Source organism: Pempheris klunzingeri, chromosome 3, assembly GCF_042242105.1.
Source record: "Pempheris klunzingeri isolate RE-2024b chromosome 3, fPemKlu1.hap1, whole genome shotgun sequence".
In the NCBI taxonomy this organism is placed as follows: Eukaryota; Metazoa; Chordata; class Actinopteri; order Acropomatiformes; family Pempheridae; genus Pempheris; species Pempheris klunzingeri.
In genome coordinates this window covers 2,334,142-2,348,873 of record NC_092014.1, presented here as the reverse complement: position 1 = coordinate 2,348,873, position 14,732 = coordinate 2,334,142, and the positions used below count along the sequence as shown (strand labels likewise).

At 39.9% G+C, this 14,732-nt stretch overlaps 2 protein-coding genes across 2 annotated transcripts; one reads left to right on the top strand and one right to left on the bottom strand.

Annotated features, from left to right (window-relative positions):
- The first annotated feature begins 6,538 nt into the window (after positions 1-6,538).
- On the top strand, positions 6,539-9,110 carry LOC139224041 (small integral membrane protein 28). The gene is made up of 2 exons (XM_070855970.1): positions 6,539-6,637; positions 8,688-9,110. The coding sequence occupies exons 1-2, from the start codon at positions 6,539-6,541 to the stop codon at positions 9,108-9,110; spliced, it is 522 nt and encodes a 173-aa protein (XP_070712071.1).
- Positions 9,111-10,631: 1,521 nt separating this feature from the next.
- LOC139199479 (lysozyme C, milk isozyme) lies at positions 10,632-13,304 on the bottom strand. The gene is made up of 5 exons (XM_070828557.1): positions 13,151-13,304; positions 11,715-11,927; positions 11,038-11,101; positions 10,872-10,910; positions 10,632-10,766 (listed from the first exon to the last, which is right to left on the bottom strand). The coding sequence occupies exons 1-5, from the start codon at positions 13,302-13,304 to the stop codon at positions 10,694-10,696; spliced, it is 543 nt and encodes a 180-aa protein (XP_070684658.1). The 3' UTR covers positions 10,632-10,693.
- Positions 13,305-14,732: the final 1,428 nt, after the last annotated feature.

The following is a 14,732-nucleotide window of genomic DNA, read 5'->3' as shown; positions in this document are numbered from 1 at the left end:
ATTTTGATGAGGTTTTGGAGCGTTTCTGGCAGAAGTTGTGCATTTAAAGAGCCAGTTTGTAGCACTGAGAGAGAGCAGCTACATCCAAGCAGCTTCACGGTGAACTTCTCTTCATCTGACTCCTGTTTTACCGCCTCTATCGTCTCCTCTCTGTCAGAAACTTTTCCTGCAGGACTTTCCTCCTCCACTGACATCACAACGTTTCCTTACTGCAGTTCTTCTAACGAGGTTTAAACAAACAGAATTAAGCAGAGCGTGCCAAAGGAGGCATCAGGGCTTAAATGTGTCATTGAAAAATCCTTTTCCTGTATTATTTTGGCAGCTCAGACATCCCACTCAGGTCGTAGTGACACGTTTTGAACAATATTCAGACAAGAAGCACTTGTGCAAATTTGTTCTTAAGCTGCACAAACAACTTTTCCTGCAGGAACAAAATGTTGCTTAAAAGTGTATTTATCTATTTTGATTTTTATCAATTTGTATTTTATTTACTCCTTTTTTATATTATAATTATTATTATATTTTACTTATATTACTTATAATTTTCTTATATTTACTTATACTTATTCAATTTTTAATTATATATATATTACATATTTATTTATTTATTTTTAGCTTATTTCATTTTTGTTATTTTAAGAAATATTTGATATACATGTGTTTGTATGTATTATGTTATAAGAAATTACAAAAACCTGATAATAAAGATATTTTGGAAAGAAAAAATCTTTTGGTGGTTTTCATTTATTCGTAGTTTTCCATATACTTGCATGAAAGTAATTATTAAAACACTGAATGATTTAAAGTTTGCAGCCTTGCTTGTGGTTTTACTGAAGGCGCTGCAGGATGTGATGAAGACATGAACCAGGAAGTGGCCAAACTGTGTACTCACAAACATGGCGTCTGTCACGTGACGTCTTTGGGCCCCAAAAGACGTCTGCGAACCAGCTGGAGCCAAAACCTGTGAAATGACATTTGGAAAGTGAAGAAGAGACGCACGATTAAATTGTTAATGAAACTGTTTCATCCCCGTTGGGCCCCACGATGAGGAGGATCTGGGCACTTTTATGATGAGGAGGTCAAACTTTTTTGGCTTCTTGTACAACTTTTATAAGAATGAACAGATGAAATAAAACAGCAGCTTTGAGTGAAGTAGGTGGTGACAGTTGTGCGACACACAGCGCAGATTTAAAGCTAACTGTGGTGTCAGGCAGGGCGGTGGGATTATTCAGGGTACCATCATCAGGTCTGACTACCCATGATCCTCCTCTCCTCCGCCCCTCGGACCCGGCCCTCGTATTTCTGCCCACTCAGCTGCAGCCACGTGAGGAGTAATTACAGCTGCCGTCTGCACGACAGGCCCGGTAATCCTGCAGGGACAAATCCCACCCGCTGCCCCCCGAGTGCTGAGCATCCCGCCGGGTCGATTCCACACAGATTGTGATCAGCTCTGGTATCAGCAACATCTGGACTTCCACGACAGAATAACTCTGCTGTTTGTGCAATTAGCAGAGAGTTTACTCAGGTACATTGGAGTAGAAACATGTGGCACTTTCACTATACAGACACTACAGGAAAATAAAGAAAGCCTAAAAGGTGGAAAGAAACTGGAAATAAAAGTTCTTTCCAGTGGTCCAATTTGAGGCACTTTGCTGCAGACGGAAAGATCGTGGCTGATAAAATGTGTTTTTTGTGTAAATCGATCAATCAGTTAGTCAACTTTTCAGAATTATTTTTCATACAAGAACATTTAATTGTTGCAGGATTTTAGATGAAGTACAACTAAACTTTATTTAAAGTAAAAGTATTATGACATGAGCCCAATAAACACCAATAAATCATCAATACAGTAACTGCAGTATTATCAGTTGTGTCTCTGAGGTGACCAGAGGTCTGACGCTGCCTGTATTAATAGTGATCATCTGTTTTCTGCATTTTTGGCCGCAGTTTCAACCAGGAAGCTGTTTTTTGTTTTGTTTTGTTTTTTGCTATAAAAAGCAGAATTCCCAAAAAAGAAATCACATGTGTCACATCATCTGGAAGAATTATCATATTATGATTAATTTACTTTTCATGTATTTATTTTTTATTTATTTCCTTTTTATTTTTTTATTTATTAATTTACTTTTTATTTTTTTATTTATTAATTTATTTTTTATTTATTTACTTTTTTATTTTTTATTTGTTTTTTATTTGTAAATGTATGTATTCATTCATTTTACATTTACTTTTTTGTTTATTTATTTTTTATTATTTTTTATTTATTCATAGCTACCGCTCTTCCTGGGGTCCACTTTTACTGTAGTGACATTTTTAATGCAGTACTTTTACTTCTGAAGAGTATTTTTACTCTGTGGGAAGACAATTATCTTGAATAAAAAGTGTTGGATCTACAGTAAGAACAATCAATCCACCACAACAAGACATTTTATTTATCATGTATATATTTATACTGCTGCACGTGTGAATTTAACTGCTGATCCCATTTTAGTTAAGGTTTTACTTTCACTGAAACTAAGGGGCCTGAAGCAAAACTTGGAAAAACACACACACACATTAAAAAAAAAACCCAAAAACACCATCGTTATTTGCATGTTTGTGTTTCACCACAGCATCAACGCCGACTATTATATTACATGAGTATATTTTAGGCTGGAAAGCAAACAGCTCGACCCAGACAGGCTAATCATCGCTGATGAGGCTGCCGTGGCGTGAGAGCGAGTTTATCTTTTATTTTTTATTTTTTGGATTACTGTTCCTACTTCAGTGATAATCCATCTGCCCAGTTATTCCATCTGCTGATAGCAGGCGAGTTCAGATTAATCTTGATTGATTACAAAGAGGGAAGAAAAAAATAATAAAATCCTGTTAAATCACATCCATGAAGTGGAGAGCAGCCAGTTATGTGCACGTACGGGATGCTGACTCAAAGGTTTCCCCGCTAACTTCTGAATTTCAGCGCCGTAAAATTAATTCATTCAAACAACATGCTCACATATTCCTCTTTTTAAAAAAACGTAGGATAAAATGTATGATGTTGGAAGATCATTTATCAGGTGACTCAAACGTGGAGATGAAACCAGCTCGTTCTCGCTCTGAAGAAAAACATCAGCGGCCGGTTTTCCCTTTCATGCACAGAGGTGACTTCAGAGTGCAGCTCTTCAGAAGCTGTTTTCTTCTATATGCATGAGTTTTGATGGCGTAGCTGCACATCAGCCGCTACAGTGAAGCTGCTGCATCATCTCATCCACTCAGAGTGAAGCCAAGATGGCCGACAGACAGACAGAAACACCAAGGTGCTCATTTTCTTTCTGTTCAAACCTTCTAGAAAAAGAAACCTGTGCAGGTAAGAAAAATATGGAGACATCAAGTAACATCTAAGGAGTCATGCAATTGTTAAAATTTTGCAAGTATTGATTTTATATTGGGAGGAAATGATGATTAATCACATGTCCACTGAAGTGTACATCATGCATCAGGAGCTGTATTTCAACTAGTGGACATGTAAAAACATCTTTATAAAATATGGGTTGAAGAAAAATAAAGTTAAAATCTTGTTTTTCATGAATAAAGAAGAATAAAAACACTGAGGTTATTATAATTTATGCCTGAAAGGGTTAAACGACCAGCGTTTCCGTGGGCGACCCAGTGATTATGTAAATACTCTGAAGTACGGTGTTGTGACGGTGAGCGACTCGGTCCATGTAGGGCGCTGTTCATGTCCCATTCTAACTTATAACATATCAATTTGAACCATAATCAAAGTAGTTTTGGCGCCTAAACTTAACCAAACTTGAGGCATTTGCTTGCTTGCTTTCTGGTCCCCATTCGTCCTACAGAGGGCGCCAAAAACACTCATGTATTATGTCGTTTTGGGAGTCGACCTATTCTGTTGTGTCAGTACGAGGATGCCGGTGCAAATTATTCAGTATATAAAAGAGTTACAGCTTGTGAACGCATGAAAATATGAATGAATGGTGTTAATTTTTTGTTCTTGACCAGGTGACTGTAGTATGAGCGGGATAACGCCCTTTCGAGGAGTCCGTTATCAGGAAGTAACGGACTCCTCGTCGGGCGTTATCTCTTATTAAGACACCCTCCAGTTCTTCGAGACTTCCTGGCAAACTGTTCCTCAGATTTACTGTCAGAAGAAACATTTTGACTGGGATGAAGACGCAGCAGGTGTTTTACTTCTGCTTTTACACCACAGTTCTTTAGCTGTTTTTTTTTTTGTGTGTGACCGGACGAGGCATCGAGTCGTCACGCTCATCATCTCTCATCTCCATCAGCAGTCGCGGCTTGACGGCTTCTTTAAATCCCTTGATTGGAGGCGTGTTGAGGATTTAAAGTGGAGTGAGTACACAGTTTGCCGACTTATAAATCTGGGTGGAAAAAAAAAATGGAGCCTCAGCGGGACTCCTGAGCTTCTGTGTCGAGTCTGAACAGGATCCTCTGATACTGAACACAGCTGAAATGATATCATTGATCGGTGAGACCGAAAAGGGGAAAACAGTGAAAGAGCAGAAGAATAAAAGTAGAATCCTTTAGCTCGTTTATCCAAACAGGTATTTGGGTTAATCAGGATTTTCTTATCCTCACATTTACAATCAATAGAACCCAGAATCCTCATTGATTAAGGATTGATACTTACCAAGGAGCTCAGGTGTTATTTTATGTGTGCTGTATAATCTCTGTTTGTTTTATGAACATTTTATTATTACCTGTTGGGTAAAATGTGTTTGTATCTTGTCTTGTGTTGTATCTTGTTGTGAAAATCTAAATTTATTTAACTGTATTGTTACATTTATTTTGAAATTCTCAAAATATTCCTCAGCGCAATTTTTTTCATATCATCTCATCTTATACATCACATTCATTAGTCTTTTCCCAGCAGTAAAAGCCACAGGCAGACGAGAACAAAAGGTCCACTTACTGCCTTTTCCCACAGCTTTCAGCCACATCTCTCTGCCTTCATCGGCAAAGGAGCTTTGCAAAGGTGTATATTGTGTGTTATAGAAGGAAATGTTAATAAAATGATACGAGATTTATCAAACAACAACAATAATAATAATAATATTATGAAATTATTCAATAAATATCATAAATAAAAATGTTTTACAGCATTTCAGGACTATATAGGAATATATAATAATAATAATATTAATATATATGAATATATAAGACTATGCAGTACAAACAATACAGGACTAAACAATGTGAATAAAACAAGGATCTTCCTGGTTCTAAAAAATCAATTTCAGTGATCAAAAACCAGATCAGTGTGATGACCTTCGTCACACCGCGGCCTCGTTCCTCATAATCCTCCCTCCTATAGATATTTAATCAGAAAACCTTTTCAGGTATTTTCTCTCTCGTGCAATATTTCAGTGAGGATTAATGTAAAGAGGCTGCAGAGCCACACGCAGGCCGACTCACTGCTGTGTGTGACCCTCTGCCTCACACACACACACACACAAATACACACACACACACACACACACACACACACACACACACACACACACACACACACACACACCTTCAGCACAGATATTTGCCACCAATCAGGTTCTTCTCAAGTGATACATGTATTTTGAATGTCACTGAGGACATTTACTCAAATACTGTACTGAAGTACTAATTAATTAATTAACTTTTCATGTATTTATTTTTTATTTATTTTCTTTTTAGTCTTTTATTGATAAATTTCCTTTTTATTTTTTATTTGTTTTTATTTATTAATTAATTTTTTTATTTATTTACTTTTTCTTTTTTATTTGTTAATTTATTTATTATTTATTTATTCATTTATTCATTCATTTTACATTTACTTTTTTGTTTATTTATTTACTTTTTTATTTATTTATTTACTTTTTATTTATATTCTTTTTTATTTATTCATAGCTACCGCTCTTCCTGGGGTCCACTTTTACTGTAGTGACATCTTTAATGCAGTACTTTTACTTCTGAAGAGTATTTTTACTCTGTGGTACACACACACACACACACACACACACACACACACACACACACTGATGCAACAACTGTTTAATTCAATCAACAATCAGTGTTTTGTTCCACGTGTCTAATCTAAAGAGGAGCTCCACCTTTTTCTGTCACTGAGCTTCACTGGTGCACCAACTGGATCCACACACACACACACACACACACACACACACACACACACACACACACACACACACACACACACACACACACAGTATGTGATATAGGGCAGCTTCAGGGCTCTAAATCCCATCATTGGCCTGAATCCTGTTGCTCTACTGCATGTGTCGGCATGTGAGCAGCTGCTTAGCTCGTGACTCCTCCCACCCCACCCTCCTCACCCTCCTCACCCTCCAACCAACCAACCAACCAACCCCCCCCCCAACCCGGCCAACAGCCATCCCCTCCCTGCTCCCTCCTCTGTGCACGCCACTGGACAACAACAGCTGGATGCTTCAGCTGTTCACCATCTATTAACTCCGCAAACACACACTTTCACCATCCGTCCATCCGCCGCCGTCACCTGAGCGTCATGCGGGTGCTTCTGGAGAGCAGCTGGATGAGGTTCGGCCCAGCAGGGAGAGGGTCGTACGACTGGGTGACAGGATCACCTCCAACAAAGGAGAAGCAGGTGTGTGCAGTTCAGAGGGAACACACTCGTTTATAGATGAATTGTAAATATTCCAGATGTTTTCTGCTTCATTTTTTTTATACACAAAGTTCAGCCCATCTTTGGAGACTCTGGCGTCTTGACAACAACCCAAAATGCTGCTGAACATCCTGTGACCCAGCCGGCTGCTGGGGTCGCTCTTACATTCAAAATGGATCTGGACTGAGATCGTTTCTCACGTCAGAGTCGTGTAGTTGTAGATGATCTGTTGATCTGTATCTGTTAAGGGACGGCAGTGGTGCAATGTCCCTAAATGCATGAAGGAAATTAAGAACTATCTGCACTTTGGTTGAGTTTTTTACTTTATATGTTGTACTTTTAACTCCACTACATCATCTGACAGCTTTAGTTACATCACAACTTCATGTTTTTAAAAAGGAAAACTAATGATAAGTCTTCTTTGGGCCGCTGGGTTCAGATCTGCCGGCAGTTCTAAACAAAATGTGAGTTCGTCTTTAATTTACTTCTATTCAAAGTTATTCAAATGCCACAAGAGGCCAAACCACAAATACCACACAAAAAAAAGCAAACACAGAAAAACTTTCAAAATGTAGAAAATGAACTTTGCTCCTCTCCCATTCATCATGTGAGGACCTCTCAGATTTGTCTGTGACCCTGAGGAGGGCCCCGACCCTCAGGTTGGGCCCCCTGGACTGGACTGTGTGCCTCTATATAAAGTAGTTCAGACTCTGATGCTGCAGGATTTACTGTCTGAGCATCAAAAACACTGTTTACTTAACTTTCAAACACTTTAAATCAAGTATCAATAGCACTGGTCCATGCAACCCTATCAAATAAACATTAAATAGTCGGTTCAGTAGGTAAATAAATCTCAACATTAGACTGTGTGTGGTCGAAGGAGATTTCTAAAGCTGATTTATTGACTTTATTTTATTGTAAAAGTGTGAGCAGCCCCATTGTTTAAATGCTGAACAGTATAAACCCTTTATTCATCCCTAAGAAACAGAATAAAATAAACAAAAACTTCCCAACCGCTGAATTCATGGGAGTTTTGGAGTCTAAAATGGGATCTTGAGCCAGAAAAAGTTGAGAAAGCCTCTAATTTGTTTGACACGAAAGTGTTTGTAACTGCACAAAGGAAAACTGGGGGTTATTTATTCTGTACCGGTGCTAAATTATGACTTTTATTACGAGCAAACGGAGGCTTAAAATGCAGAATGTCTGTCTTTCTTTCTTTCTTTGAGAGTCCCTTAAGCCTCATTCAGCAGAGTCACACTCAGACAGATTGAGATTTAAAACTGTTGCGGTCCTGCAGAGGAGTCTGCAGGCTGCCGGGTCACCCAGGCAGCATTAACTAATTGCTAGAAAAACTGAGGCAGGGGGGGAATTTGGGACACTGAGCGGATGTTGTTCACATGTTGTTCCCTCGCAGCTGGAAGGGTGCAGGATGGCCTGCCTTGTCTGGATCAAACACAGACTCTGGGTTTGTAATGCGAGATGAGCAGCGCTGCAGATTTACGGCTGCTGCTGTTCGCTCTCAATCTGCAACGTTCACTTCACTGAAAACTAAAGATGGGTCTGATAAATCCTGCCTTCCCAGAGAGGGAGGGAAACGTTTTAAAGCTTTGCAGGGAGACTAAAGATGACCTCTGTGTCTGTATGTTTTATGAACGATACTTTGAGGTGATTTGATGGTTAAACACTTTAAAACTTTATTTACAGGACATTTGCAGGGGAAAAGAACACAACATGAAGTCAAACAATAAACTAAAACTAGACTGTGACGAAAGGAATGAATAAAAGAGGAACACAACTTTATCAACTGATGCACAACCCATTTCATTTTATACTCTTATCAGTGATTTACACATTTACACAAGAACTGTACTTAAATACAGAATCATGCTACTTTCTGCTTTTGTGTCACCACATTTCAGAGGGAAATATTGTACTTTTTACTCAGAAGTCATGTAGACGCCATGACATATACAAATGGGGGCACTTGTTTCTCCTTTAAATCACTAAATATGTCTTCTTTGTTGGTGTCCAGGGCTACAACTGGAATGAGCTGAACCTGGGGGACAACAGAAAGTCGGAGCTGGTGCTTTACGTCGTCCTGCCCATCGTCTCCGTCCTCCTGCTGGCTCTCCTGGTGGTTCTGGTCTACCGCCGGTGTTCCCGCAGCAAACTGAGCCTGGCCAACATCATCGCTCTGGACCTCGAGGACGCGGAGAGCAGCGCCGAGTTCCTCTCCTCCCTGACCAGGAACGCAGAGCGCCACACCAGCACCAGCTCCGACGGGTCGGACGGGGTCTTCGTCATGGTCTACCTGCCGCCACCCTACGAGGAAACGCTCACCAAGATCACCCGGGCCGCCAGCCTCTCCAGCTCCAAGGACACGGAGTCGATAAAGATAGAAGATCTGGAGGCCAAGCTGTGTCCAGAGCTCAAGTCCAGCGGTCGATATGTGTGATAACGCCGCAGCGAAAAAAGACATTATAACTCCAACATTTGCTGTTTTGATAACTTTGTTAATTGTAAATCATACTTATGCAATCACCACTCAACTCTGCAGCCCTGTAGAGCTTTTTAGCCTCTTTTAGCTCCTAGTTTTGGTTTTACGGTGCTTTTACCGTCTCAGCGCTCTTCCAGCATCATCAAACAAGCTCTGATAAACAAACCCGCCAAATACAACAGCTTGGTCAGTGGCCCTTCAAAATATAACACTGAATGAACATTTATGGTCACGACCTTCCAGCGTGATGCTTTCACGGGCTTCTAAAGTCAGGAAACGTCGTAAGAAAAGTGTTCGTTTCCACTTTGGAACCAAACGTTAAGACTGACTTCCTCTTAACTGATTATGTAACTTCTAACCCAAACAATGAACCATTTTTCTAAACCTAACCAAGTCATGTTGGTGCCTAAACCTAACTAAACTGCAACCATTTCACAACGTGAATATTATTGTTACCGTTTTGACAAAGGTCATCTTAACCCATAAGAACCCATACAGGTGTCACAGACCTTTTAAATATCCTGGAAATGTCCCTTTACAGCTTTTTATCCGTGAATTTACCTCCAGAAGTCCCTCAGTGGCAGATACTGAACTTCCTGCTTCAGTCATGTGACCCAGTGACCGTTTCCAAAATGGTGGTCTGCCTGATGAACACCCGTGAGACAACCAGCTGATTTTAAACAGTTTTTGTTAGTAAAAGGTGAGTTTCAAACAATTAAACAGCTCTAAAGCTTCTAAAAATAAAGCTGTGACACATTTAACATTTCAGATCGTGGACAGTCGGGGTAGTATCTCAAAAATAAGTTCCTTGTGGTCAATTTAGTCTGTTAATTTTACTTAGAGGGTTCTTATGGGTCAACACCATCACTGTGTAGGTCACCTGACGCCTACAGCGTCGCGGTATGAAGGGCCACTGACCAGTTTTGATGGATTATGAGTGAGAGTGTGATGAAGCCGCCGTGCACGACCTGCTCAGCACCAAACAGCAACCAGAGACAGCTACAGACGAGCTGGTGAAGAACATGGAGAACATGAAGCGGCTTCTCAGGAGTTGGTGGAGACCAAACCGGAGTTCATCAGGTGGACACAAACCCGTTTCCCAATGGGATGATCGTGTTGCTGTTGTTCCTGCTGCTGCTGAGTTCCTCTGCCCTTTATTGTCCAATAATCAATAAATGCGGTTGATTTGCCATGTGTGGTTAGATCTCATCAGCCTGGTTTGTTTTCAGACGTTACAAACGATAATGATGTGAAGTACCAGCACGATTTCAGACCATCCAGGGGGACATGAATGTGATAATCAATCCACCAACTGTGGACACATTTCACTACAGGACAAGAGGACCACTAAAGTCATTCTTCAATAGGCAATAGAGATGAGATGTTTAATCTCAAAATATCATAGATTTATTTTCTATAGATTATGGAAATGAAAACAACGACAACAACAATATGCTTCACTTTATTTTTGCCATAAATCGCTGGGCGCTCATTTGAGACAAAGCTCATCTTCGCAGTGATAATGACGCCCTTAAATGAATTTAGCCTGAGCATTCAGCGAAGTACTCATCAGGTGATATATATCTGCACTCTCTCTGGAAGATGAGTCTGATCCTGTAATCAAACAGAGGAGATTAAAAATTACTTGAGGTATTCAATTGTGCGCTCGTTAAGTAAACTGACTGTATTGATTTTGTGTATCAAAATCAGATAACTTACATTTTTCTCAAGTTTGCAGCTTCCCCTGAACCTACGTTGCTGTGGAGACAGTCAGAGTAGAAAAACATTTCATTCACAGCAAGTTTTTCGCCTGCAGTTCAGTAATAACGGGCAAAAAACCAACTCTCTGTGGGCTTAAACCTTCAGGCCACAAACGTTTACTTACTCAAGAGCGTTGACGATATTCAGCACGCAGGCGATGTCATCCTGTATGTCGTCGTCAAGCAACTCTGGAGATGAAAAACAAGTTTGAGGTGCGAGTAACTTTGAGTGAGTGAAAAATATCCCGTTAACTTAATCTCCTGTTAATGTTTTAGATAGATTTTAGATGTTAAAATGAAGATTACATGTAGATACAAGCCACAGACTGTATAAAAGGAGTGGACGTCTGAAAAGTGAAGCTGAATGCTGCTGAGGAGCCTTAAACCTGCGTCCTCGCTAATGAAATGAAGTGTGAATGAGTGGAAGTCAATGAGAAAATGAGCTGAATTGTCACTTGATTTATTAGCTCAGTGAACATTTTCCTACTGAGTTTATGGTCTCTTCAGGTCTTCTTCAGCACAGCAGGATGTTCATTTTGTAAATTATGGTCCCATTTAGAGGAAAACAGACCAGGAATGAACTCCTCCTCCGCCATCTTGGCTCCCAAAAACCAAGATGGCGTCGCCCATAAAGTGAAACTCGAGGAAAATAGCGATCCACAAACCAATGGGTGAAACCTACGATACACGGCCTTTGATATACAGCCTATAATATACAGCCTATAATATACAGCCTGTGATATACAGCCTGTGATATACAGCCTGTGATATAAGCCAAACCCAAACTGGAATTGAAACTCACTGTTGCAGTCCATGTTACAGATCCCCTGATCCTCAGCCGTGCCGTTGCTGCAGACCAGGTGATCGCTGAGCTGGAAAAGGCCGTAGAGAATCCAGACGTCCTCGTCTGTGTTTGAAGTCCCCACGTTCTTCCTGCATCCGTACTCCTGCCCGGGATACAGCTTTGTCACCGTGTTGGTGTCAAAATTTGATCCCAACTCCACGTGGCAGATGACTGAGGGCAGGGCAGAGGAGAGAGACACAAGCTGAAACACATCACCTCCATGGGAGATGCCCTCTCAGATGACCAGTGAAGCAACCTGGTGCATTCACTGTCCATATGTGCCAGCCGTGGATTACTGCAATGCAAAGTCCTCCACAGAACTCTCAGGTCGTGTGCATATGTTCTGTGCTGACAGACACTGTGGTTCAGCATCTTTAAAATCCTTTAACAACCCTATCACCCCCCGAACTGATAACAGTGCTTTCAGGCCACTCTAAACATGCCCACTGCAACCAAACGCATCACTGCCTTCACTATTCTGCTATCCAGACATGCCTAACTTCTAAAATGGAAACATGCCGCCCCTCCGACGCTCGACAGCTGGACACTGGAAATCAGATTTTCATTAAAAGGATCCGTTTCCACTTCTAAACTACATTAAAAGTCTTTTCACAGTTCCTGAGACTGTTGGTGCTTCAACCTGAGACCCTTTCTCTCCAACTTCAACTCCAACTCCAACTTCTCCAATCTACTTTTTTTAAACTCTTATAATGAATTCAATACCACTGACTACTGTTTGAAATGTAAAATCTTTTTTTCTGTTTTGATTTGTGTTGGTGGGGGGTTAATTCTCCTGCAGGCTTTTTATTATTTTCCTTATATGTACCTCCAAATAGAGAGAGGAGGCCCTTATTTTGGGAAAAATATGTACGTTAATTACGAATAATTCAAAATTCAAATAACTTGAATTGTGGCATGAATTGCACACATGATGTTCATCATTTTAAAAGATAATTTACAACTTTGTTGCACTTGCTAAATTATTTTTTCTAAACTGTCATGTGTGTAATTCATGGCACAATTCAAATGGGATCAAAAGGTTTTTATTTTTTCCCAAATAAGGTCCCATCATGGCGCTCTTTGTCTTGGTACTGCTGAGCAGACTGCTATTCAGTTTGCTGTGAATGTTCTCGGTCCCCAGAGGATGATTCCTAACGATTTTCATTTTTCGTTTCCATAAAATCAGATCTTGTTGGCTCAGTCCAGGATTCCCTTAAAGTCTTTGTTCAAGTCTCAGAACCAATCACTTAGTCACAAAAATATCATGAATAACATTAAACAAATATTGAATTTCTTACTTGTAACTGAGAAAGAAAAAAATGAAACATGCATTTATCGTCAAAAGCAGTGATAGTTTCAGTGTTTCTCATGTGAGGGTCACTATCAGTACTTACTCTTGGCTAGTAAGGAGTCCGCTTCTCCGTTCGAGCCCAGCAGGTGGCCAATCGCCTGCGCCAGTTTGTCCTTTAGCGCACATTTCTGCACCTCGATCCCTTCAGCCAGACTGCAGCCAAGAACTGCCAAAAGAAACACCACAAGTCCCTTCATCTTGACTCAGTGTATCTGAAATCATGCATGCACGACATATAAATACTGTCTGCAGAGCCTCCAGTGGCCGCTCACAGGTGACTTACTTTTTTTGTTCTCCTCAGATAAAGAAAGCTCCCTTGGCGCCCACAAGCAGGGTTCAGGAAGTGCACAGTGTTGTGCCAAATCTCATGGTTGGCGTTGGGTTTCTGAGCTCTAAGGAGGTCGGAGGGAAAAATGATCCGTCTACCTAAAAACACCTTTTCTCCCTTGCAGGTTAGGCTTTCGTGCTGCTGAAAAGACCTGGCCACAAGATTATAAACTGGGTTAGGCGAAACAGTTGTCCTCTCACGTCATCATAACACATTTATAATTTCCGAGGATCTGGTGTCAGCATGGGCAGTGTGAGAGCAGCAAACACACAGTCTGTGCTAAATATGAGACTATTAGTGTTTTTAGGACAGCTATTATGTGAAGCCAAAAAAGGGAAACAGCAATACCAAGGAGCAACATAAAAGATGAGCAGAAGAACACCTAGTTATAGTTTCATTGAATCTGTTTTCCATGAAGTGTCTCGTTAATCTTTTAATAACCGACCTGTAATAACATCTCCACCTGTCTAGTGCTCCAGGATGGGTGGCCTTAAAACATGATTAAAGGTTTGAAATCAGTGAGTTAAAGGTTTGAAATCAGTGAGTTAAAAGGTTTGAAATCACTGAGTTAAAGGTTTGAAATCACTGAGTTAAAGGTTTGAAATCAGTGAGTTAAAAGGTTTGAAATCAGTGAGTTAAAAGGTTTGAAATCACTGAGTTAAAGGTTTGAAATCAGTGAGTTAAAGGTTTGAAATCACTGAGTTAAAGGTTTGAAATCACTGAGTTAAAGGTTTGAAATCACTGAGTTAAAGGTTTGAAATCAATGAGTTAAAAGGTTTGAAATCAGTGTTAAAAGGTTTGAAATCAGTGAGTTAAAGGTTTGAAATCAGTGAGTTAAAGGTTTGAAATCACTGAGTTAAAGGTTTGAAATCAGTGAGTTAAAGGTTTGAAATCACAGTTTGAAAACAGCACTAGAATAAAGAAATTCAAGTAAAATCATTTTAGACTTTAGACTAAATTCCCAATTTTCCTACACTGCTGTTGAGCATCTATTGTATCGATAACTGTATCGATAGCCTATCAATAGTGTCTTTGATTGTTATTTCTATGTGTCGTCAGAATTAACGGCCTGATCAGAAAAGATAGCTAACTTTGATCCGTCAGTAATAAACATGTAATAAACATATTAATCAAAAACTGGTTTATTGACAGACAGCAGATATCAGAATGTTCCAGGAAACAATCACTGATTAAAGTACAGAACAAAATCACCACCAAAATGAGTTCTATCACCAACAAATATTCTCATTTGAACCCACAAATGAACCGAAATAAAATTACTTTAGTGCAGAAATCT